General features: G+C 45.9%; 1 protein-coding gene and 1 long non-coding RNA gene across 2 annotated transcripts; one reads left to right on the forward strand and one right to left on the reverse strand.

Moving 5' to 3' along the window:
• Positions 1–247: 247 nt before the first annotated feature.
• On the reverse strand, positions 248–19,019 carry ELK4 (ETS transcription factor ELK4). The gene is made up of 5 exons (XM_028530949.2): positions 18,728–19,019; positions 12,925–13,140; positions 10,707–11,573; positions 9,783–9,899; positions 248–8,192 (listed from the first exon to the last, which is right to left on the reverse strand). Exons 2-5 carry the CDS (start codon positions 13,129–13,131, stop codon positions 8,094–8,096), a joined length of 1,290 nt encoding a protein of 429 aa, XP_028386750.1. The 5' UTR covers positions 13,132–13,140; positions 18,728–19,019; the 3' UTR covers positions 248–8,093.
• Positions 17,854–23,744, forward strand: LOC118498223. Its single transcript, XR_004900750.1, has 2 exons — positions 17,854–18,327; positions 23,468–23,744. It is a non-coding gene; the product is annotated as an uncharacterized LOC118498223 (long non-coding RNA).
• The last annotated feature ends 1,565 nt before the right edge of the window (positions 23,745–25,309 follow it).

A 25,309-nucleotide genomic window follows, 5' to 3' on the forward strand; every position in this document is an offset into this window, starting at 1 on the left:
AGCCCGTCAATTCTCTTTTAATCCCTTTTTCTATCAATAATCATTTTTACAGTCTCCCCTTTTCACCACCTATCCCAACTGGGGTCTTAAATATTTGACACATCACATAGTTAAAGGCCAGGTTTTAACGGGAACCACTGGGAAACTGAACTCTCTCCTTACCCACATGCGCACGGATGACCCTGCACGCAGGGACCACCCCAACAGACGTGAGAGGAAGGAAATGAATACTCCATTCAGAAAGTCATTTTGTTAAAAATATTTATTTAAAAAAATACAATTGTCCATATCTAGTTGCACATATATCTATTAACATATCTATATAATTTTGGACTTTAATAAATTTTCTACAGTGCTTTCTTAAAGCTAGCTAGCCATTATACAAAGCAAATTCCTGTCAGTTCTTACATAAAATATTTTTTAATGTATCATCTTTCTAATAAGATGCATATCACCATTTCAGAATTTTTTAAAAAATCTTTGCATAAAATTCAAAGCAATAGAAAAAAAGATCACCTGATTAGTTATTCAGGGCAACCGTTACCATGTCGGAAGGAACACTTTTTGTCTTTGAAAAGCAGCACATTATAAAGCTCTCACGGTGCTGGTGCACCAGCCCCCTCCCCCACCTAAACCTGGTGTGAAGTTTCTTGTCGCAAATGAACAGAACTCAGGACCCCAGCCACAGTCATGCTCGTCAACTCTAAAGCAACATCCCTTTGTTTCCCAGCAGGTTCGTCAGGTCAGACTGCCTGGCCGGGAGAGATGGCAGTCTCTCTTGGTCACAATAAAATTAATGCGATTTTAATCCATGTTAGCAGTTACCATCTTTTTAATAGCTTTTTTGGAAAAAAGAAGAAAACAGTGACTCTAAACCTTTGTAAGTCTCCCTAATGTAAATTACAATGAAATTAAGTTACTTTAACAGTTATTCTTTCCTTTGGGTAGGTATGCACTTGCATTTTATAGATAAGCATTCTGTTTATAAAAATGGTGGATAATGGATATTATGAGACAGATTTCAAAAAATAAACGAGAGGAAATCAAAAATGAAGTAACTGTCTTCTCAGCAGAGCCGATCTAGGTTTATGGAAAGCACCCTGGCAGGTTCCCGTCACCACGCATCCCAACACTGACACGCCAGCCCAAAAACGTGTCTTTTCTGTGTCTGCACCGCGGCAGGCTTGCCCTCTGAGTTACAGGTTGGGTGCATGAGACAACAAGTTTATTATTTAAAAAACAGCTTTTAATTTTCAAGTAATGTCCACACCTGAAGGTCCAGTAGGACTCATAAAAAAGTTGTTTGTTATACACTTTTTACTTTTAGCCAACTTGATTATTTGGTGCATAAAGGGCATAATTTAAAAAAACTAATTTTAGTCAAAAATTTTATTGCCTCAAACCAAAGCTAACCTGTAGCAAAATGACAGGTCTGAGTTTTGCACTTAATCTTCCCTACCCACAAGGATAAATTAAACTGCTAGAAGGCAAAAGTGAGGAAACAGACAGGACTATAATTAGAGAAGGCTGAAGGGCCAAACTGAATCAACAGGCCCTAAGTAATCAAAAGTTAATTGTATTGATTTCTATCTTTACTTACATGCATGTTAATTTCACTGATGCTGAGCAGGGAAGTTTATCAAACATGCTCCTTTATCACATAAGCAATGACTGCTCTGTACACACAAAGGCCATTGGTACTACTGCCCCCAAAACAAAAAATATGAAATGTCTTAAAAGGAACTGTGTCCCCTACATAACAGACATAAACAACAGCGATTATACAGAAAAGAAACTTAAAATTGGACAGTTTACAAAGCTGGGTATAATACATCAACTGTAGATCATTAAAAGTCATACATTTCTGCAAAGCGGAATATTAAAGCTTGTTAATTATTCTAAAACATCCTCGCCAAAAGGGTCTACCTCACAGAGCCAGAAGAAAGGCTCCTCGGGTAACCCCTTACCCCTTCCTTCAAATAGTCTTAAGTTCCAGAAAACATAAGTGAGAAATAAACCTTACTTCCCTGACCCTCAATATCCATAAGCTGAAAGTAAACTAACAAAATAATCATTAAGTGCTTCCAGTTATTAAAAATGAAACAGTGCTAACAATGGCGCCCCCCAAAGTGCCAAGTGATTTGATACCGACAGATGGCATTCCCCCCCCTGAACTCTAGGCATGTACTTGAATGTTTCCGTGGCTAGAACTCCAGCCCAGCCACGGGGCACCGCCACCCCCACCCACGCACGTCCAGAAGGTCCCAGGCCTGTCCTAGCATGGCTCAGAATCCCAGAAGGGACAAGACCAGCACGGGCTCTGATGAGATGGAACGCAAGGCAAGGTGGAGAGTATTCGGCCCAAGATGCTCTGAGGTTTCTGCTGATACTTGTATCAGTTCAAGAGGATAAATCAGGCTGCAGTGCCAGAATAATCCCTTCACTGTCACATCAATCCACGGTCGAATCAGTGTTCCAGAAACACTGCTTCTCACATACACCTCTCCTCTGAGAAACTTAGAACCCAACGTGGTAAGCGTTCTACACAAAAGCAAAGTAAATGCAGAAACCTTCAGAAGGGACACCCTCAACTGCCCCGTAAGACACGAACCGAAGAGCTGAAGATGACGCTGCTCAGCGTCCGTTGCATGTGGCGCCGAGGTCCTAAAACGCTGGCAAGCAACTGGTCTTTAAGGCCTATGATTTTATACATTTTAGAAAACTGAAATGTGCAAGGCATAAATGTTTAAAAAGTGGCAATTGCAAAGTGCGCCAATTTTTTTTAAGTTTTAGTATAAAATAGCCTAGGAGCCATCCTAGAGGATGAATAGTATGTTCCCTCTGAAAAACAGATTTATTGTTTGTGTGTGTATACACACACACACACACACACACACGCACACACACATACACTCAGGCCATACATCAGTATATAAACACACATATGTACTCAGCCAATAAATCAAAATACTTGGAAAGAAATGCTCTAGTCTCCTAATTAGGCATTTAAAACTAAAATTTTAAACCTCACAAAACTTCCTGATGTATATTATACTCAAAAGACTAGAGGGTTCAAGAGATTTACAATGTCTGATTGTATCTCTCATGAATGTTCTGGTTCAAAGTTTCATTTTAAATGACGTTAACAGCAGCCTGAATCCCCTGGCTTCTACAGAAAGTTAAAGCCGACCTTCCCCTTGATTGGAACCACTCTGGATTCCGTCTCCCACCACGGCCTGGGGTGAATGACAGCACCCTAGAAATTGCTATTTTTCTGGCTGGCTGTCAACCTATCGCTTTTTTTTTCTTTCTTCAGAAAAGCAGCTTGAAGAAACTGGCAGCTTCAAATGGAACATTTATACTACATCAACAACGCGCCCTTCAGATCTGCTCTGTTCACAGGTCAAAACATGACTTTTATACTAACAGGTTCCATCAAGCATGAGAAATGAAATCAAACCGCCTTCTTTTCTTGCTTAATACACTACCACCCACAAGATTTCTAGATTCGAAGATTAAAACACAGACTTCAGAAAGCAGAATTCTGATGACCTAAGAGCAACAGCAGAGCACCTGGTTTCAGGCTTCGCCAGCAGCACGGAAGCCAGGAAGAAGACGTTTGCTTGCTGACCCACACCAAGGCAGTAATCAGCAAACCCTTTCCGCAGAACCCTTCTCTGGTCCGAGTGCCTGCTGAAGAAGTGCAGCTACGGTTTACCTCCACTTCACCACTGCAGATTAAACAATCAATTTCTCAATTCCTTTTCGGAAGTAATCTATTCTGTCACACCTCAGGTAACAGACTGTGACATCCTGAGTCTTTTTCACTTTCCCGTTGGGTTGGCAATTCTTCAGAGCTCTGGGGTTCTGCACAGAGACCTGCGTTGGTCCCCACACTCGTTCACACACCCGCGAACGGCCCCTCAGCACAACTCTAGACTTCTGGCACAGATACATAAATGCACAAAGTGAAGGGGTACACAGAGTGGACCTGTCAGGGAGAGTATTTCATCTTCAGATGCTGATATGTTACAAAAAACCCTTACTAATGCAGCAGTAAAATGGAGGTTATTATGTATTTTAACGTAAAGCAATTTGAAGTAATTCTGAATTTACTGGTAAAATGTAACACTAATAAGACCAAAAGAAGTCTGCAAGCAGGCTAGTGAAGTACAAGTGCAGCAGAGTCAGACCCGACATGAAGAGAAGGGACACAAGAGGCCGCCCAAAGCGGTGCGCGGGGCCCCGGAGAGTATGTGGCGATGGGTTACTTGGTGACTGAAGAAAAAGAATTAGCATGAATTTTCTCCTGAAAAATCCCATATCTCTACTAGAATTTTACATGACAATCAGATCAAATACAGAAGGACTTCTCCATACCTCACAACAAAAGCATCCAAGTCTTTTCTCGCAGGTCAGACTGAGGAGCAACATTCTGAGTCAGTGTCGTGACAGCGCGTGTTGCCAGCCAGTCTGCTGGGTGCAGGGAGAAGTACCAGAACTTCTACTCGAGACTTACTTTTCAACCCATCCTATCTCTGTTTTTGTGCATGTCCCATAATGTACACATTACTTTAGAAGAGCAGTATCTGACGTAACATACATACACATGAATTTGCAATAGTGAATCTGTGTTCAAAAGCTCTTACTGATCAAGGTGTGTGTGCAAAAAGGGTGGAGACTGCTTTTCTGAAGTGCCAGTGAGAGTCTCTGATGTGCTTAAATTCACTGGAAACACACGAAACTGCCTTCTACAACTAGAATCGTAACACACACTCTGAGATCAGGGTGAAACGCCATTAGACTGGGCATTACGCAGGGCCAGAGCCGGGGGGTGCGGGGCAGGGATACCAGCAGCCTGTGGCCACAGCTCCAGAACCAAGCCTCTGACTTACTCTCCCTGCTCAGCCTAAGTGACTCACAGCGTGCAGAAAACCAGAGATTGTGCCAGGTAAACAGACGCAACAACAGTCAGCCCTGCCTTTTGGATCTTTAAACAGTATGTAAATCTTCAAGGAATTCTTTCAGTTAAAAAAAAAAAAAATCCAGTACCCTTTTATTTCATAGGCTCATGGGCCATCAAAACTTGAAGACAAAAAAGTCACACCTATTTTCTAACCATAAAATGTAGAAAAATTAAGCCTATATTTCAACTCTAAGAAGTGTAAGATTGACTTTTTGAGGGCTTCTGGATTCTTCCATTACATATAAATTTTTAAAAATTAGCGGCTATTTCCATCTGTTTGAACACACGAAACACGCCACGAAGAGTCTGACACCACAAAAGCACCGTAACAGACCATGGAAAAGAGATCACTGAGGTCAGACGTGGGATTTTAACTCTGTATGTCAGCACAAGAACAAAAAATGCTTTAGAAGTTATGTGAAAACCCACCCCTGGGTGGAGTAAGTGCAGTGGGCTGCTGGCTGAGGACACGGCTGTACTCATCCCTTCGCAATGCCAAGGTGGTGGCTTCGGCCATATGGGGGGTAATTCGCACCTCGGAAATCAGCAAATGCTACAATGTAAGGGCCCCCTTTCCCTCCCGAGAGCCTGGCAGTCAAACACTCCCCAGCGCACAACTGAGCAGATCTGGACCAGAGCAGACGGAAAGCTGAGAAAATCACAGCAGCTGTCTGGAAAACTCACTCCACCTGTTCCCCTGTGTTACCTTAGGCCACTTTTGCCCACCAGCATTCATCCTGGCAAGGTGACCAGTGATGGCCACCAGCTACAGCTACCAAGTATGTCTCTCCAGGGAATACTGATGGTCAGTGGTATGTCACCTCTGGGTTCTAAGAACTCTGTGGATGTTCAAAATATACAAAACTGATACTGTTGCAGGAAGGAGGTAGCTTGCACATAGAATGGCCTGCCTCATACAGTTGAGCTCAAGGTTGTAAACTTCCATTTAAAAAAGACACACACACACGCACACACACAAATGCTTCCCCAGACTAGCTGATTCCAAAGAGAAAGCAGGTCATCATCAGCCTCCTGCGGCCCACGCCTCCCAGAGGCTCCCGCGACAGACTTACAGACAGAGGAGTCACGGAAACTGGTTCCCGGGAAACCGCTGTGACTCGGTGTCAGCGGTGTCCTCCCTTCCCAGGCATCCCTGTGCTGAGGCAGTTAGAGATTACAGACAGCGTCTGCGAAAACAGACCAATGGCTTTTCTCCTTTAATACCAAAAGATAAAAATAGTTTTTGTGCTTTCAAAATGTTAAATATCTAGTTAAGTCAATCAATCAATACTTACTTATTTAATGTACAAAATGTTAATCAACCTAATATTAGTAAAACTATTCCAAAGTGCTGCTGAGAGGTCTAACTTCACACAGGCACGCAAGCTAAGAGATTCGACCCGGGGAGAAGTCCAGGCAGTCTGTCCCACGTCACCGCTGAACACGACCACCTTTCCACACGGCTACTGCACGTCTCCAAAGCAGACCTGTCACCCCAGAACCACAGACGAAGCAGCGCGGGTCTCCGAGACTCCCGAGTCAAAGGCAGCTCCCTGAGCACTGCCCTGCCGCCTGGCAGGGGAGTCCTGCGCTGGAGCTTCTCCGCCCGGCCCCTGAACTCATCTACAGTATCACGAGTCTGGAAGATGCTGGTTTGTTTCAGTGTCACTTGAGCCCTGGTCATTACTCCCTCCTTCATTTAGTTCATGCGACTGAATTACATGAACTATCTCCAGGGTTGTGAGACCAGTTTAATGGACAGTGGGGGGGCGGGGGGCCCACATATGATATCTAATCCCGGACTTTAAAAAGATTCCACTGTCAGCTGGTATTAGTTCAGTTTGGTGGGACTGACAAAGCTGTCCGCACCTGGCATTAGTTGCCATAAGGTAATATTTTATAAATTGTGTAATGGGAGAGACAAAAGCCTAAATTTTTCTCTACTACTATGAGTGATCTAATCCCTGTGTATGAGGGTTTCCAAGTGAACTCTGCTCCTCCCTAATTTAAAAAGAAAGTTTCAGAGAAGCGAGCAGATCTTTACCTCACTACAGATTTGGAAACCTCACTGCGCTTTTCATCTTCCTAGTTACATCTTTAAAACTATCACGACCTCTCACAACCGTAAACTGGGAAGCAGAAACTACCCAGCAGAAAATGAGGAGACATGAACAGAAAAGAGAAAGGGTCCTGCGTGCCAGGTATCCTCTACCTGGGGAAAGCCCTCCGTGTAGTTTCCAGTTATCTGACTGAATCTGTTACTCTTGAGATGCCACGGAACTTCAAAACCTGGGCACACTCTCCTAGAAGCCATTGTCTGCCATGCCACGCTCCAGGGGCGTGCAACCGCAACACGTGGAGAGCGGCCAGCATTCCTGTGCTGGACACGGGCCCCCGTTCTCACTGGTTGTTCCAAACACTCCTGAACCCCGGATTTAAGAATCCCCCTGTGCTGAACAGACCACCTCCACGCTCTGCTGGCAGGCTGAGACAAGGCCACCCGTGTGGCTGAGAGACCACCCTGAATAAACGTGAGTAAGGTGCCTTCCTGCGGAGCCGCTTTACTACGTTAGAGCGCATAGCAAAGCGGCATCACCCCAAAGTACTGCTCCAGTCTTCCTTCGTGTGAGCAGAAACGGTTCTTCCTCCCCTATTCCTTATGCATAGCTCACTTGTAGTCATTCAATGGTGCAGTCTTAGAGATACGGCCAATTTCATTTAACCAGTATTTCTTTAAATAATATACTCAAAGTATATATTTTTTTCGGGCCAAAGGGTCCCAGTAAGGCAGAAGGAATAACTTTGTTCTTAATTGCTCTCGCAAAGCATAGCTAGCTGCTAAACCCCACCAAAAATGTCTTTAATACAAAGCTCAAAATATTTTTTAGGAAAAGAAGAGAGAGAAGAGGAGGGAGGTGGAGTTTGGACTCCAATTAAGGCATTTTTTAAACATAGTCCGACGTGAGTCTCATTGGAAGGGATCCTAAAAAGGCATTTCAACAGGAGTGGCAAAGGTCACACGAGTCTGTCATCAGCACCTCGGAACTACTGACGCTCACTCCAAGTGCAACCACGCCACGTGTCTGTTGCTTTAGTCCTTGGTTCGCTCATTCTGCAAGTGCACAGGTTATGTTTTCTGAGGATCTGGGGAGAACGGGCCAGGGGTGGAAGGTCCGTCCAGGCCAGACAGAGTGAAAGGCCCATGACTGTTCAGAACAGAAGGAAACTGAGAAAGAAAAACAGAACACATTAGCATCTTTTACTCAACACCAGCGTTCACTTTCTGTCCCTCCTTGCTCTCTGTGGCAGAACACACAGCCGCCAGCAGTGGCTCCTTGGACAAACCAGTAACAGTTTATCATGAAAGAATACAATGTCACAGCAAAAGGTATAAAGAAAAGAATGTTAAATATTAACGCTCTCTGGCCTGCCTGACGGGATGGAAAGCACAAACCCACGCCTCCCCTCACACCCTAAGGTGCTCAGGGTTACGCTTCACATCAAAAGAAGGTTTTAGAAAGTTCAGTAAATGACAACATGTACCACTGAGTATATTTGATTATAATGCAAATCACAGCCTGTCAAAAAGAGGTCCAGAAAGAGATTCCCACCTATTAACTCTATTTGTAACTGGTGCAAACAGTTATAGGGTGCTGACCCCCGAGGGGAGCCCCACCACACACATTCTGAGACACTTGTACAGGGAGGCTCCTGGCTGAGGCTGCCTGGGCACCGTGCCGTGGCTGGGGCCTTAGGTTCACGCTATAAGTCAGTTATCCATGTGTGAGAGGCAGAGGAGGAGGAAATAAGAAAAATTCCCAAAACTTTCTGTTCAATTTAGAACTTTTTATCAAAAATGCAGAAGTAGAAGGATTTTTAGTTTTCTTCTTTTTAACATTTCACTTCCAAAAGAAAAAATGAAAAGTTAAATTACGAAAATGTAAGAAAATCTTCCAGGATGTTACCCCTGGATGAGTGAATGAATCAGCCATGAGAAAGCCTATAAGTTATATAGTCTAGATGTTTGGGGGCAAAATAATAGTTAAAATCTCTAAGACTTTTCCAAGACTAAGATCTTGGTTAAGAGATAATATTCATTTTTAAATATATATTTAAAATGTTGATAAACAGAAATTCTAAGGGGGAAGCAAGAGTATTTGATATATACCTGGCTGGCATAGCTCAGTGGATTGAGCGCAGGCTGCGAACCAAAGTGCCGCAGGTTCGATTCCCAGTCAGGGCACGTGCCTGGGTTGCAGGCCATGACCCCCAGCAACCACACACTGATGTTTCTCTCTCTTTCCCCCTCCCTTCCCTCTCTAAAAATAAATAAATAAAATCTTTTTTTAAAAAAGTATTTGATATACTATTCTCAAGAGCTTTCTCTATTTGTTTTAAATCCTCAGTCAAAAGGGGAAACCTATGGTCAGGAATTCCACCCCCCACACTATGTATATATGTTTGTATGAACATATATGTATGTACAACTTTTTCCCAATAAAAAACGATTTCTACAGTTTAAAATGACAAAAAAAACACAACTGGGTGGGCTCCAAGCCTGCTGCAGCACGGAACCGCTCGTGGTCCACCTCACACACACAGAACGGTCAACAATGCGAAGGAAGCTTTGCTGTGAGTATTCATCTGAGCTGTTTACTGGCCAGGAAATTAACACTTAAAAATTCAAAAGCAAAACTGAAGAATCTCTATTAAACAGAAGTTTTATAATGCTTAAACTGAAGAGGGGGATACTGCCTTTTTTCGTCTTGCTCCATTTACCACGCTCCCTACAAGAGACAACCGTTCTTTCATTTACCTGGAAAAGCGTGTTAGCACCTTGCAGCCGGGCTGGACTGAGGGGAGCAACGGGGCTGAGGGTGCTCCAGAAGTGGATGCTGGAGAGCAAGGGGCTCGGAGTCAGCAGGATGGGCGTCTGCAACACACAAAGCACAAACAGCCCCTCAACGACACATCGGGCTTAGGGTTCACCCTCGGGATAGTACAGAAACAGCCCGAACCCAAATCCCGTCCACTCTCCACTCGAAACCTCTCCAAGTCTGAGACTGTATCATCAGGGAAAACTCAGAAATTATTTGTACAGCTTAAGAAAGATAAAGATCAAAATATTTTCTAACCTCTCTTTTATAGGGTCTTTCCCAAATAGAAAAACCAGTCTGAATTCATGTATGGAAAAATGATGGGTAACTGAGTCTTGAATATGTGATTTTCTTAATAGTGAGAAGATCTGTGAGTAATCCATCTATTTAAATGCTATATTTAAGCAAGTTAGGAAATACCTAAGATAACTGTAGAAAGTTGTTACTTAACATCAACCATTTCTTTTTCCTAAGGTTCTCAGGATCAACTGTTTTCTAACTTGAGATTATCACTGTTTGTTTTTTAATAAGATAGCCACCAGTTTTATAAGAGCACCCCCCCCCCACTAACTGCCAAAAACAAAGAAAAAGACAGGGAGAGCTTATTTTCTTTAGAAGGAAGTGGAAAACCATAATATATTTTTACTTGTAAAACAATGAATTTTTAACACAATGCTCCAAACCTTCAGTTTTAGAGACCCTAGTTGGGGTGAGGAATTGGGTTATTTCCACGCAGTCCCATATAAACCTTTCTGAGACAAACCTAAGTAGCAGAACAAACACTTGAGGTTATAAATCTGGATTTGTTTTAAAAAGCATGTAAATGCAAACAATGGTGACACTGAAGACGAAGAGCGAGCTACCTGTGAGAAAAGTGCTGGCGTGAGGGAAGCTGTGGGGAGAGATGGGCTCAGTATCCCCAGGGGGCTCGGGTCGCTGCCCGTGATCACGAGGATGGGGGCCAGCTCCAGCCCTTTGGGCTTCTTGGATCTGGACGAATTGTGTGTCTTGTCCTTTTCTGGCAACGCTGAGTCCTGGTCTCTAGGCTCCAGAGACAAGTTCTCCGGCAGTTCCATGGGCTGAGAAGCCACAGAATCGATGTCTGTGTCGACGTCTGGGTTGGAACCCAGCGGTGGGGAAGGCGTTCTAGGAGGCTGAAAGGAAGGGGACACGGAGGAAACATGCGGGGCGGAAAAAGCGGGGGCTGCGCTGGAGGCAGAGGTTGGTGCTTCCAAGGCAGGCAGTTTGGGGGAAGCCAAGGTCTCCAACACTTGGATGGTTTCTTCCGGAGATGGAGAGATACTTGAGCTGGTTGAGATGGTGGCGACAACAGGTTCAACCAGGGGCTTTTTGGAAGGTGTTGTTACAAATTTAATGACAGATGGTGTTGACTCCTGAGATTTTCTCTCTGCCAGTTTCTCAGCTGGATTCTCGATCTTTATGGACTTGAGAGGCTTCCTCTTGGAGGCGTTCAGGGAGTTGAGGGTAAACGAAGAGTATAAGCCGGAGTGAATGTAGTCGTTGCGGCTGGAGGCCTTGGCCCCTGGCTGCGGCGGCTTCTCTCTCCCTCCGGTCTCCGCGTCTCTGGGGCCGCTGCTGACCTCGCCGAAGCTGAAGGCGTCACAGTCCCCCTCAACCCTGCCCACCTTCATGGGGTCCATGCTCAGAATCTCCGGGTAAGAGACGAACTTGTACACAAACTTCTGGCCATTCACTTTTTTAATGATATTCTGTAGATAAATAAAATAAGCATTCTTAAACCTTACCTCCCACAGGTCACGGAAAAGCTGACCTAATGATGTTCTCTGTTTGACAAGCAGTTTACTTAAAACTTTCAAAATTGTCTAAAATCACCTAAATTATCTAGCTATACTTAACACAGTTCCTACTATTGTGAAACATAAGTTAAGAACATTTAAATGTCTTATTAACAACTGAATTAACATATTAATAAAAACAGAAAGATTTTAATTGCTTAACACTTTCAGGCAGTATCTGTACTAAGTCAAAAATCACTGACCTGACATCTAAAACAATTCCAAAGGTACAAGCCATATGCATGCTGAGTAAGCAAAAAAAGAATTAAAAATTTTACTTCTACTAAGGTTCCTTCAAAATTTCCAGTTGTTGCCTTGGCCAAGTGGCTCAGCTGGTTGGAGCGCCATCCTATGCACCAAAAGGCTCCGAGTTCGATCCTGGTTGGGGCGTGCGTGGGAGGCAGCGATTCGGTATTTCTCCCACCTGTCTCTCTCTCTCTCTCTCTCTCTCTTTCTCTTTCTCTCTCTCTCTCTCTCCCCCTCCCTCCCTCTCCCTCTCTCTCTAAAGTTAGTGACCATATCCTCAGGTGAGGATTTTTATTTTTAAAATTTTTAATTAAAAAATAAAATTCCAGTTGTTGCTTACCTCATGTCTCCATGCAGCACAGCTGATAAAAATCAACCACTTAAAGGTGAAAGAAACTTAGACCTCAGCTTCTCATTCCAATCCCACCCATTTGAGCCATTTATTTTTACCTCAGTGCCCAAAGTGTATTCAAAATAACACAACGTTTAAAACTGTTGTCAACTAAGAAATCAATTCTCTATATTAACAGGTATGCTGTAAGGTATTAATTTGTGTATTCTGGATTAAGCTAAAAAGTAAAAATTAAGAAAAGCTAAAATACGGTATATGACAATTTTTAAAGTAAATCAGAACATACACGAGAACAGTTACCCTCAAGCCTCTAGCTGCCCCGCCCCTGTTCCAAGCCTACACGGACTTTGTCTGTAGAGACAACCGCGGTCTGGAACAAAACAGGGGAGGTGGGAGTGGGGCATGAGGTCTGCAGAAACACCACCGGAACATTTCCGGCTCTCACCCTAATTCCAAACTGCTTAAGTTATAAGATAAACCGGATTAAAATAAGCCGGGACAGTGATGCTTTTGCAGTGTAAACAAATATTGAATCATCATGTTTTATACCCGAAACTAGTGTAATGTTATATTTCAATTATACCTCCATTAAAACTGAAATAAACAAACCAGGATAATCCACAGAAGAGAGGGAACACTTCTCGTTCTGAGGTGGAGGTGTATTACCTTCACATAATAGTATCTGAGGGCTCGGCTGAGTTTGTCGTAGTTCATATTGGGCTTGTTCTTCCGTATTCCCCAGAGCCGGGCCACCTCTTCCGCTTGCAAAAGCTTGAACTCCCCATTGTCGGAGGTCCAGCAGATCATGTGCTTGTTCTGAGGCTCCTGGAGGAGCTGCAGGAGGAACTGCCACAGGGTGATAGCGCTGTCCATAGCAATGAGCTGCAGAGGCGCACAGAGGAGAGAGACAACAGTGTTCACAGCTGGCGCTTCCAGCACACTCGGCCAGGCACTGTCTGAAGTGCTCTACACGTACGACTTCTTTTCATGCCCACAACAGACACCACTGCAGCCTCATTTTCTATATGAAAAGAACCGATTCCTTAAAGAGTTAAGTGATTTGTCTAAGGTCACACAAGTAGACAGGGGAGCTGAGATTTAATCCCAGGCAGTGGAATCAAGTCCAAACACTCGAGATGCCACACTGCTTAAGAAAAGTCCTGCTGGGAGGTAACACTAGTTCCACAGATCACAGCAGCAGCCCGACGACCGCCAGCCACTCGAGTGTCGTTGGTACTGAATTCACCTTACAGACTCGCTGTCGTGTTCTCTGAGGACACCACCATCTCAGCGTCCATCTTAACCAACCCCACTGGTCATCTGCCAGGATGTGTGCGTGTGTGTCTCCGCATGGCCCCGGGGGCTGCAGGGAATAATCTACTTTTGCTCCACTGGTATTTCTCTTTCAAACAGCTTCCATTACCGTAAATACAACTTGCATATAAATCAGCAGCCCCGGAAATTCAGCAAAATGTCCCCGGTTTAAATTACAAGTTCTGTCATCACTCTGTCCACAGGGACTACCTCTGCATCGATCCACCTTTTATTCGAATAGCAACCTTTATTTAATTACCAAAACTCAACCTGAAACATCCTTCGACATCTCAAGTTTTAGGAGCTCCCTATTTCGGCCAGGGTTTCTCAACTACTGATATTTTGGGCCAGATAATTCCTTGTTCCTGGAAGCTGTCCTGTGCATTAACGGCATCACTGTCCTCGACTCACTACGCACTTCCTACCCAACTGTGACAATCAAAAATGTCCCAACGCCCTGGCCAGTGTGGCTCAGATGATTGGGTGTCATCCAGCAAACTGAAAGTTTGATTCCCAGTCAGGGCACATGCCTAGGTTGTGGGTTTGGTCCCTGGTTGGGGTTCATACAAGAAGTAACTGGCTGGCTGATGTTTCTCAAATTGATGTTTCTCTCCCTCTTTCTCCTTCCCTTCCCCTCTCTCTAAAAATAAATAAATAAAATCTTAAAGAAAAATGTTCCCCCAGGGAACAAAAATCATCCCAGGTGATAACGATTTCATCACTGGTTTGGGCAATGGACCAACAAGGAAATATTTACCCAGTTATTTTCCTCATAAAACTTCAAAACACCTTAACAGGAATAACTTTAGAGCAGGAATTCTGGCCAAATACATATAAACACAGGCTAAGAAGCCTATTTCTAAACTATACCCACACAAAAGCAAAAATTTCCTTTTTTAAATCTAGAAATGAGATCTCAGTGGGTCAGGACAGGACTTGAAAACAATTAAATCGATCCATGAAATTACAGAGAGAGGCGAACTAAACTGTATCAAAATTTAGAACTTCTGTGCTGCAAACAACACCATCAGGTGAGAAGACAATCTGCTTGTATCAAAACATTATTTAAAAACTCTTACATAAAAAAAAGAAAGAACATAGGCGAAGAATTCGAAGAGACATTTCTCCAAAGATAAACTGCCAATAAGCACACGAAAAGGCGCTCACCAGCTTTAGTTACCACGGAAATGGGAAGCAGCCACCTCAGAGCCCCTCCACACCTACGAGAGGGCTGTAACCAGAAAGACAAACAGCAGTGTCAGCTCCGATGTGGAGAAAGTGAAACCCGCACATCACAGGTGGGCACGCAAAGCGGTACAACCACTTGGAAAACAGTTTGACAGTTTCTCGAAGACTCCGTATAGTTACCGTAAGGCCCATCAATTCCACTCGTAGCTCCATACCCCCAAAACGAAAATATACGTCTGCACAGACACCTGTACAGGAATCTTCACAGCAGCATTACACGTAATATCCAATAAAAGCAGAAAAAAGCAGGAACCACCTGAATGTCCATCCACTGATAACTGACAAGCAGAACGCACAACAGTACAACCCGAGAGCAGATCACCCGGCCAGAAAAAGGAGCGAAGCACTGATAGAGTCTACAGCACGGATGGGCCTTGGAAACACGACGCTAAGTGAAAGAAGCCAGACACGCAAGGACAAACTTTCTGTGACCCCACTTATATGAAGTGTCCTGAGGAGGCACATCTACTGGACACAGAGAGGAGATCGGGGGCTGCAGGGGGGGAAGGCGGTGGGCGGGAAGGCCGTGGGGAATGACGCCCGTGGGGTGATTTACACGTTCTGAACTCAGACTGTGGTGGCGGTGGCACAACTCTGAGAATATACTAACGCCATGTAATTTTACAGTTAAAGTAGGCAAATTTTATGTATGTGAGTTATATCTCAATAAAGGTGTTAAAAACAAGTTAACACTGCAAATATTATAAAATTTTGTTATGCCTGAGAAGCTCGATTCTAGCCGAGTGTAACTCAGACAAAATGGGGTCCTCAGCAGTCACCTACACGGGCCTCCACAAAGGGCGGAGATGAGGAGCCGCAGTGGGAAAATGTCCAATGTCTGGGTTTCCGTAACTTCTCCGAGACACTCAGGATGTCCTCCTGTCAACAGCCCTCAGAGTTGCCACTCGGAAGCACATTATGCAGAGTTACTGTCGTCTGAAAGTAGAGTTGGGAAAATACAACCCAGAACAGACAGGGGGAGGCCTCCCACTCACAGAGTCCATGGAGAGGCTGAGGCCGGGACTCCAACTCTCTTTCACAGCAGGTCACCCTCTCTGTCCACCAGGGAACCCACTTCCCTGGATGGACAAAGCCCTCACACCGTGGCCAGTGGTTGGTCGGCTGTAAAGTATTACACATCAGATACTAAGTGATGACAACCTACAACTAACACGTGCTACTTTAACACTAAATAACCAAGCCCACTAGAAATCAGTCTCCCAAAGCCTCACTTAATCTAGGTCAAACTACAGGTTTACATTATTATATCCACCAAGCAGCAGGACACAGGGTCAGGGCGCCCTGCCACTGCTCTGAGTTTATCAGAGAGGCCTCTCTTCTTCTGACGACTGTCCACAGAAGAAGTTACTTTGTAACTACGTGTGTAAACAATTACTTGTTCATCTAAGCCTGTTAAAACTACACCCTACTAAATTTTGTTTAACCAAAGAATGCAGTCTACAATCCCAGATACCATCTTCGTATCAAGATTGCTTACAGGGGTAGGAGTGTGAATGTGGGAATGGACGGTGAAGGCTACAGTGATGATGGTGGAGGCTGGAGAGGAAGATGGGGACAGGGGAAGGGAAGATGAGGAGGGGCAGGAGGAAGGAAGAAAGTAAAGACTACTGCACATTTGGTGTCTATAATTCCATGTTTCTGAGAAAAATTTCCAGAACCAAAATTAGAGTCTTAATACCCATCACTGTAGATAATGCTTGAGCCCTACAGGTTTACAACAGCTAGGCTGCACACGCAGAACAACACAGTAACATCCACAGCTCCGCCGTGAGCGAATGTACAAGTTTCATCCTGAGCAAAGGGAGGTTCCACCAGCACGGGTGTTTCCAAGGTGCTGCGGGTCTATTCCACAGCTAAGGTGCCCGCTGGCTGTGTGGAGAGCGCACGTGCTGAGCTGCTTGGTATTTTAAGGCAGAACCTAACTGCTGTGGAAAACGCCGAGGCTTCCTCAGTGCTCTCCAGCGTGTCGGGAGAGCACTGTGGGGAGTAAAAGAAAAAGGGCATTGTGGTTTTCGCCTCAAGTGCTGGAGGAGAATATTCTTTTGCAAGAATCTAACAAAGACATACAATGGACATCTTCAGAGAGTACTTTAAAAAAGTATTTTATTCGGCCAATTTTGATATCAGGTTATTCTTTGGTTGAAAAGTTGGGGGTGGCTGGATATAAGGTTGAGTTGAACCTCTTCATTTTAGTTCCTAAAAGTGTGCCATTAATATGAAATTCAATGATTTCCTCAGTTATAAAAGAGAACTACAGGAAAAATATTCAAGGCAGTTATTTTACAAAGGTGAAATAGTAAAACAGTATACTTTTATCTTTGCTACCTATTAGTCAAAAAAAGAAACCCCTCATTCTCCTCCTCATGAAAATCTCAGGTTTCCCATAATTACAGTTCTAAAAGTTTGTTTGTATGTTTGTTTGTTTTAGCGGAAGCATAACGAGAGAGGGTAACAGCTGATCCAAAAGAAGGACTGACTTTTCAGGGGTTAAATGGTGAAAAACATAACTGATTCTACCGTAACATTTCAAAGACGGTAGACTAGTCTCTGTGCTAAACCTAAAGAATGAGCATCTTGAAACAAGTTGTTATGTAAAGAAAGTCCCTATTAAATGAAATTTTTTCCACCCTAAATATGCTTAAATACAGTCTGGTTGCTGCGGTGACCCACAAGCCAACTGTTTTTCAGAAACAGTAGCTACGACCTCCCCCCCAGAAGTCTCCAAATTCAGCGTGCTGCTTCAGTGAAACAAAACCAATTATAAAATGTACCAAGACAAGTCTTGAATTAAAATAAATGTCGTTGTCAAAAAGTAACCAGGTGTCTAACTGTACAGTAGCCTATACTGTGAATATTAAAAGTATACTGCTACTTTACAATACAACTGGAAGACAGTGTTTCCCTACAAATGTAATGAATCCACTCACGCAATTGTGATGTTTAAATAAAAGCAAAGAGAGCCTGCGGGGAGGGACTGAATCATACTACATTTTAACAAAAACACCACTGACCGTCCTAAATATTGAAGGACCAAGTTTTGCACTCCGTTGGGTGGTGGGCGGAAGACCACGAAAGGGGGACAGAGGATCTGACCCACGAACCTAAGAGATAGGCGAGCCGTTCTGATGAATAAAACTCAAGTCTTTACCTAAATACCCTAAACTTCAAATAGCAACAGGCTGAGGAGTCGCCAAATGTGCATATACCTCTTGACTACTTCCTTCAACAACACCCCTTATTTCCTACCAAAGGCAGTAAATATTCCACCCCCAAATAAGATTCCAACTGATCTTCTTCCTAAGAATGAAGAAGCGACCGGCCCAGCTACACGTGAAGCAGAGTCAACGAGGAGATTCGCTAGCGAGTAGGAAAAGAAATGAAACTCGACACCGGATGAATAGCGAGCTTCAGGAGAGGAAGCAGCCCGGTGACCGACTGCCGCAGAGATCAAAGTTCGGAGAAAGCGCCGCAGCCTCACGGGCCTTGGTAGCACTGAGTTACTGCACTTTCATTTTCCAACTTCCTGTCACCACAAAGAGTCAAAATTGCTGCCTTCTTCGCCCCCTCCCCCAGCAAAAACAAACAAAAGTACCGCCACCTTCCACCCGAAGGACCTGCTAGAACTAGTAAGGGGCGAAAGGCGCGGGGCGGGCGGGCGCTCCCCGGTCCACCTGCGCGCGCGGGCTGCAGTCGCGGGACAGGGCGGAACCCCGCGGGCTGGCGCCGGGGGGTGGGTCCCTGGGGAGCGCGCCCGCAGTCCCCCGCCCAGCCCCCGCCACGCGCCTGCTTCCTGCTGGGCCGCGAGCCCCCCGCTCCCGCTCCCCGCTTTGGGGCTGGGGGGACGGGGAGCGGCGGCTGCGAGACCCCGACGGGGCGCGCCGCTCACCGAGGCCGCGCGCGGGGCTCCCTCTGGGTCTCCGCCGCGAACTCGATGCTGCTGTCCGCCCACCGCCTCCTCACGCCGGCACCTCCGGGACGGCGCGGCAGCCACGGTGACAACCGCTGCGGAGGCGAAGAAGGCGGCGGCGGCCGAGCCCAGCCCGCTGGGTGCCCGCAGCCGCCCGCATCTCCCGCGGCCACCGCCACCGCCCCGGCCGCGGCCCCTCGCGCCCCGCCCTGCCGCCCCCGCACGAGGCTGTCTGGCCGCTACCCGCGGGCGCGCGCTCGAGCGTTCCAGGCCGCCGCCGGTCTGCCAATCGCCCAGCGGTCGCCGCCCCTCTCGAACCCCCTTGCTGTCTCGAGGCCCCTCCCGGACGCCGTAGCGGGCGCGTCACTTCTGGGGGCGGGAGAGGAGGAGCCGCCGCGAGGAAAAGAACTGAGAGCCGCGGCTACCTCCAACCCTGGGTTCGCGGGGCAAGGGTTACGGGCGTGGGCGCGGCGGGGGCGCAGTCTGGCTCCCAGTTGCCACTCTTCGCCCTACTCCTAATCAGTGACTGTGTGTGGGTCACGCGACGCTTACCTAAGCTGCCCCCGGTGCGAGGATCTCGGGCGGCCTGCCCTCGTTATCTCCCGGTCCGTGGGAAGAGTTGATGCGCGACCAGGGGCCTCCCAGGGGATCAGGTCTCTGGCTGCTGAGCCAAGTGTGAGGGCTTCTCCCCCTTCTGTGCTGCCCGCTCAACCTTCTTCTCTGCGGCGTGGACGGATAAGTGGGGGACCCCCGCAGCTTTCTCATAGAAGTGCCAGAACCCGGGACACTGCAAACACTTGATAAATATTAAATCAGCACTGCGGCTTTCTGTCCTGGGGACTGACAAATGGAAACACTCGTGTTGTGGGGGAAGCTTGTTCTGGTGTTGGAGTTGGACCAGGAATCCAGTCGTGGTTCTCACCCTCCCTAACTCTTAGCAACTTTCTTGATCTCCCAAAACAGCTCGTCAGCTATGAAATGGAGAGGATTCAAATCTCTTAGAGTTGTGATGATGAGAGGAGGAGATAAGGTGCGTAAGTCACCTAGCAGAGTTTCTAGCCCATAGGTTGTCATTAAATAGAACTCTTTTTTTTTTTAAGATTTTATTTCTTTGCCTGGCTGGCATAGCTCAGTGGATTGAGTGCAGGCTGCGAACCAAAGTGTCGCAGGTTCGATTCCCAGCCAGAGTACATGCTTGGGTTGCAGACCATAACCCCCAGCAACCACACATTGATGTTTCTCTCTCCCTCTCTCTCTCTCTCCCCCTCCCTCCCTTCCCTCTCTAAAAGTGAATAAATAAAAAATCTTAAAAAAAAAAGAATTTATTTCTTTTTAGAGGAAAGGGTAGAAAGAGAAGGAGAGAAACGTTCATGTATGGCTGCCTCTCGTATGCCCCCCACTAGGGACCTGGCCCATAACCCAGGCATGTGCCCTGACTCAAAATCAAACGGGTGACTCTTTGGTTGCAGTCCGGCACTCCATCCACTGAGCCACACCAGCCAGGGCTGAATACAATTCTTAAGGAACCAGGTCACATTTGGTTCACGAGGCTACTTGAATAATTTAAAAACAGAAGGAATGCATGATCATTATTAATACTCTGAACTGCTGAACAAAGCCTCCAAGAAACACATTGCCTGTTCTATTTAACAGGAAACCAAAGGCAGACCAGTGTCTGAGTTACTTCTTGTGCCTACCCATTTGCTAGCTGTGTGACCTGCAGTGGGTTGCTTAACCTCTGAACCTCCGTCCCTCAGGTGGAATGAAGATGATAAATGAGGAGTGTTGTTGAGAAAATTAATGAGAGAACAGCCATAATCAGCTTAGTGCATTGCCTGGCACACAGTAGACACCTAGTAAATGGTGCCCTTATTCTTCTCTCACGCCCACAATTGAATTCAAGGTAAAATTAATTGAATTCACTGAGTGAAACACGATCCCATCACTTCTTCCCCCTCCTCCCCCCAAACACAGAGACAGAGAGGGAGAATGAGAGGGAGAGAAACATCAGTCAATGTGTGGTTGTCTCTCCAGAATCCCTACTGGGGACCTGGCTTGCAACCCAGGCATGTGCCCTAGACTGGGAATTGAACCAGTGACCCTTTGGTTTGCAGGCTGGTGCTCAGTCCACTGAGCCACACCAGCCCAGGCTACTTCCTTTGATTTCCAACTTTTTCCATCATAATAAAGAATAAGTATAATACAGAGAGGTTTCCTGTAAAAGCAACACTACCAAAAGACATTAGCTTTTCTTTTAAAGATTTTATTTTTTTGTTTTTAGGAGGGGAAGGGAGGGAGAAAGAAAGGGAGAGAAACATCGATCAGTTGCCTCTCTCATGTGCCCCAGGAAATCGAACCAGCAACCTTTTGCTCTGCAGGTGGACACCCAACCAATTGAGCCACACCAGTCAGGGTGACATTAGCTTTTCTAAAATAATTTTACCTAAGGATGTAAGAAATATGTGTTTTTAGCAGGTGCTGGTGGCTTGGTTGGAGTCTCATCCTGTGCACCAAAAGATCACCAGTTGAACAGTTCGATTCCCATCGGGGCACATGCCTGGGTTGCTCGATGTTTCTCTCTCCCTTTCTAGAATCAATTTAAAAAGAAAGAAGTGTTTTTGAAGGAACATGAAATACATGAAACTCCTAGCACCCTTGGCACCTAATATAATTTTTTCCTTGCAACAGCTTCCATTTTAGAAACCAAGAGGAAAAATGAGAATTATTAAGCCCTGGCTGGTGTAGCTCAGTGGATTGAGCGCAGGCTGCAAACCAAAGTGTCGCAGGTTCGATTCCCAGTCAGGGTCCATGCCTGGGTTGCAGGCCATGACCCCCAGCAACTGCACATTGATGTTTCTCTCTCTCTCTCTCTTTCTTCCTCCATTCCCTCTCTGAAAATGAATAAATAAAATCTTTAAAAAAAATAAAATGGGGATAACACCACTGATTTTTAAAAAATGAGAATTATTCAGGTAGGCTGATGAAAGCACACCCATTGGAAACATCTGTGTGTAGGAAGGGACTTCGTTTCCCGGCCCCCTACCAAGGACAGCGAGCGCGTGGCTGTGGAGCTCTTCTGTGCTGCTCTGCCCTGACGAGGAATAAACGTCGGACTCGGCCTTGGGGTCCGGACTTGTTCACAACTCCTTTAGACCGAGTACTGCCAATTACTGCATTTTTGGAAAAGATCCTGCTTTGGGAGTTCTTAAATTAGTCATACAAGTCCGTCTGTTTTTAAATTGACTTTTTTTTTTTTAACACCGTACATGTTGACAGCAAAGAAACAAGAAGTAGATGTCAGATTGGTGAGCTGGGGGAGAAAAGTGTATTCATGTGCCTGGTTTTCCCACTCGGGATTCTATAAATACTGAATCTCTCTCCATGTTTCCTCACACAACAGATGGTTCTGTTTTTGCAAGCTCCATAGTGGTTGTGTTGGTCAACCAAAAAGATTGTGCTTTTTTATTATCTCATTTGGTCATTTTCCCTCTAGATGGATAGATTCCTAACCTTAGCCTTAGCTACTGAGGACTATCTCAAATCAAATTTGCTCTGCGCTCTCGTTAAATGACACTACGAGTGTTGTGTATTGGGGATTGAATCTTAGATAGAGGAAAAGTTAGCTTTGAAAATGAAGCGCAGGCCCCGGCCTGCTGGGGCGTGTGGTTGGAGTGTCGTCCTGCTACGCCGAGGCTGCGGGCTTGGTCTCAGGACGGGGCACAGACGGGCATCAACCAACAACTGCGTGAACAAGTGGTGCGGCAAATCAGTGTCTCCCCCGCCCCTTCCTCTCTCTCTCTGAAATCAATAACTAAAAAAATAAAATAAAAATCTTTAAAATGCAGGTTAGCTATATATTGAATTTGGCAGCATTTGCTGAACCACCTACCTAATGGGGCCCTAAAATTCACCAAAGACAACCAACGAGGTGATGCTGAGACATGTCTTCACCGAAGCTATCATTCTGGGTAAAGAAGTTTCGTGCCCAATAATAAGACTTAGAAGCAGAAGGTGTTGGAGGCCCAGAGAAAAACCCATGAGAAAGTCCTTGAACAAGGTACTTATGGCCCTAGATTACGAGGAAGGCTCATGGCAGCGTCTTGCAGCTCTCGCTGCCCTCTCCACACAACACTGTTTCCCAGGGAGGACTGACAAGACAGGAGTTACCGCAGTTGCGTGCCCGAGGCATAGCGACTGTCTGATACATCCGATGGCCTGACACAAACACACCTCAGGAATGACTTCATATAATTTTAGCCTTGGGAACCTATACCTGGTCTAGTTCCTTCCTCCTCCGCTAATATTTTTAACCTAAAATAATTTTATCCATCTTTCATGATTGTACTTTTTCTGGGCTTTTGAAATGGCTAATGGAGCATGTAGGAGAGACAGGAGGGAACTGGCCGCTTTATTCCTAACTACCCTTTGGGGAAGATGCGAACTGACGAGGCCCAGCTCACGGTGTGAGAGTCTGGGTGGTTTGGTGGTCTGCTGGACTCCTTGCTGTAGGGTGCATATTGCTCTGAATTTTAAGCCAGAAGTTTTGTTCCGTCCCTTGTATATTTTATGATAACCAGCTGGAAAGTTTTTTCTTTTTCAATTACAGTTAATTCAGGAACCACCAATGTATAATACTATTCTGCTTACTATAGACTATGTTGTATATACTATGTTGTTTACTATAGGGCAAACTCCAAAAGGTTGAGCTCTTTTCTCTAGGAGATTTCCATCTCGGACCAGCAAACTTCGGAAACCATCCTTGCTATCCACGACTTCCTCAATTCCAGAGTTCTCTCACATTGCCTCTTGATCCTATTCACATAGACAAGTCAGCTAAAGACCCAGAGATGATGGGAGGGCAAAGCCAGGGTGACAAATACAGAAATGCAGCTCTAAACAGCAAGCAAAATTACCACCTCCCTCTGCCTGAGGGACATTTCCTGAAAGAGGTGGAGTTGGAGAGACTTGGTGCTAATTCAAAAATGTGTAATGCCAGCTTTTTTCTCCCTTACTTTATTTATCCAGCTGCAAAACAAAATTAGCTTTGCGCTACTCAGAGAACTTAGCTGTGAGCTGTAGAGACAATTCGGAAGTCTGACACAGCCGCCAGCCCCACCCCCACCCCCAGAGTCTCAGGGAAGGCAATTTGAATTCTGTCTGGGCTCACCCCGCCAAGAGGGAAAATTGGTAGGTCTGTAGGGCTTTCTTCCTCCCTCTTTCTCTCAGCTTCTCCCTGCTTCTCGGAAAATGCAGCCAAGTGTGTCTAGCCATCAGGTCCCAATGAGGGAACCTGAAAGTGGAGGGGGACTGGAGGTTCTCCCGTGACGAAGAAGAAACCAAGGCCAAGGCTGCTTGGAGCACAGAGTTTCCACAAGGTTGTGGTTGGACTTGCACCCTCTCCACTCTGTGTACCTTTCATCGTCCTTTGCTCCCTCCTCGCCCCTCGTCCCAGCCCTCTCCTTCAGCCTTGCTTTCTCCCTACGTCTACTCTTCCTTTCCCTTTTTAAAAAATGTTTTTAAATATTTTATTTATTTATTTATTTTTAGAGAGGTAAGGGAGGGAGGTAGAGAGAGAGAGAGAAACATCAATGTGTGGTTGCTGGGGATCATGGCCTGCAACCTAGGCATGTACCCTGACTAGGAATCGAACCTGCGACACTTTGGTTTGCAGCCTGTGCTCAATCCACTGAGCTACGCCAGCCGGGGGCTTCCTTTCCCTTTTCACCTCTCTGCCTTCACCCTGCCAGTCGCCCCTTGAAAATGGATTAGCTGTGGCGACGTCCCTGGGCCTGAGAGGATTTCATATCACAAAATATTTTTATGCATCAACCATGTGCTGAGTGCTGCACTAGACACTTGAGATCCAAAGAAGACTAAGACCAGCCTCTTGTCTAGAAGTTTCTAGTAGATGAGTGGGTAACAGCCACAGTGGCCCAGGAAAGGGTGTCGGTTAAGTCGGGGTGCAGACTGGGTGCTGCAGCGGGGTTGGGAGGAACATCACGTTCTCAGCAGAGAAGATCGGCCACCCTCGCACTCCGGGGTACCTCAGGTTCAGAGAAATTTGGGGAGGGGGTTTTAGGGACACATTTGCCTTCTGCCCTGCTCTGCCCCACCCCACTACTTCCCCCTTTAGGTCTCAGCTCAGCTGTCACTTGCCGAGGAAGTCCTGTCCACCCCTGCACTGGAGTATGACCTCCAGTACTGGCCCTCCTTGCTGTGGTTCTTACCACACTAACCCGAAGTTTCTTTCTTCTTTTTTTTTTTTTTAAGATTTTATTTATTTTTAGAGAGAGGGGAAGGAAGAAAGAGAGGGAGAGAAGCATCAATGTGGGGTTGCCTTTTGTGTGCCCCCCCATTGCAGACCTGGCCTGTAACCCAGGCGTGGACCCTGACTGGGAATTGAACCAGCGGCCCTTTGGGCCACAGGCCAGTGCTCAGTCCACTGAGCCACACCAGCCAGAGCCTGAAGTTTCTTATTAGCTTGTCCAACTCTTTGGACTGGGTCCTCAGAGGCCTTGTTGATCTCTGCGGCCCCGCTGAGTCCCTTCCCCAGGCTCCGCC

The sequence above is a fragment of the Phyllostomus discolor genome, chromosome 14 (assembly GCF_004126475.2).
Source record: "Phyllostomus discolor isolate MPI-MPIP mPhyDis1 chromosome 14, mPhyDis1.pri.v3, whole genome shotgun sequence".
NCBI lineage: Eukaryota > Metazoa > Chordata > Mammalia > Chiroptera > Phyllostomidae > Phyllostomus > Phyllostomus discolor.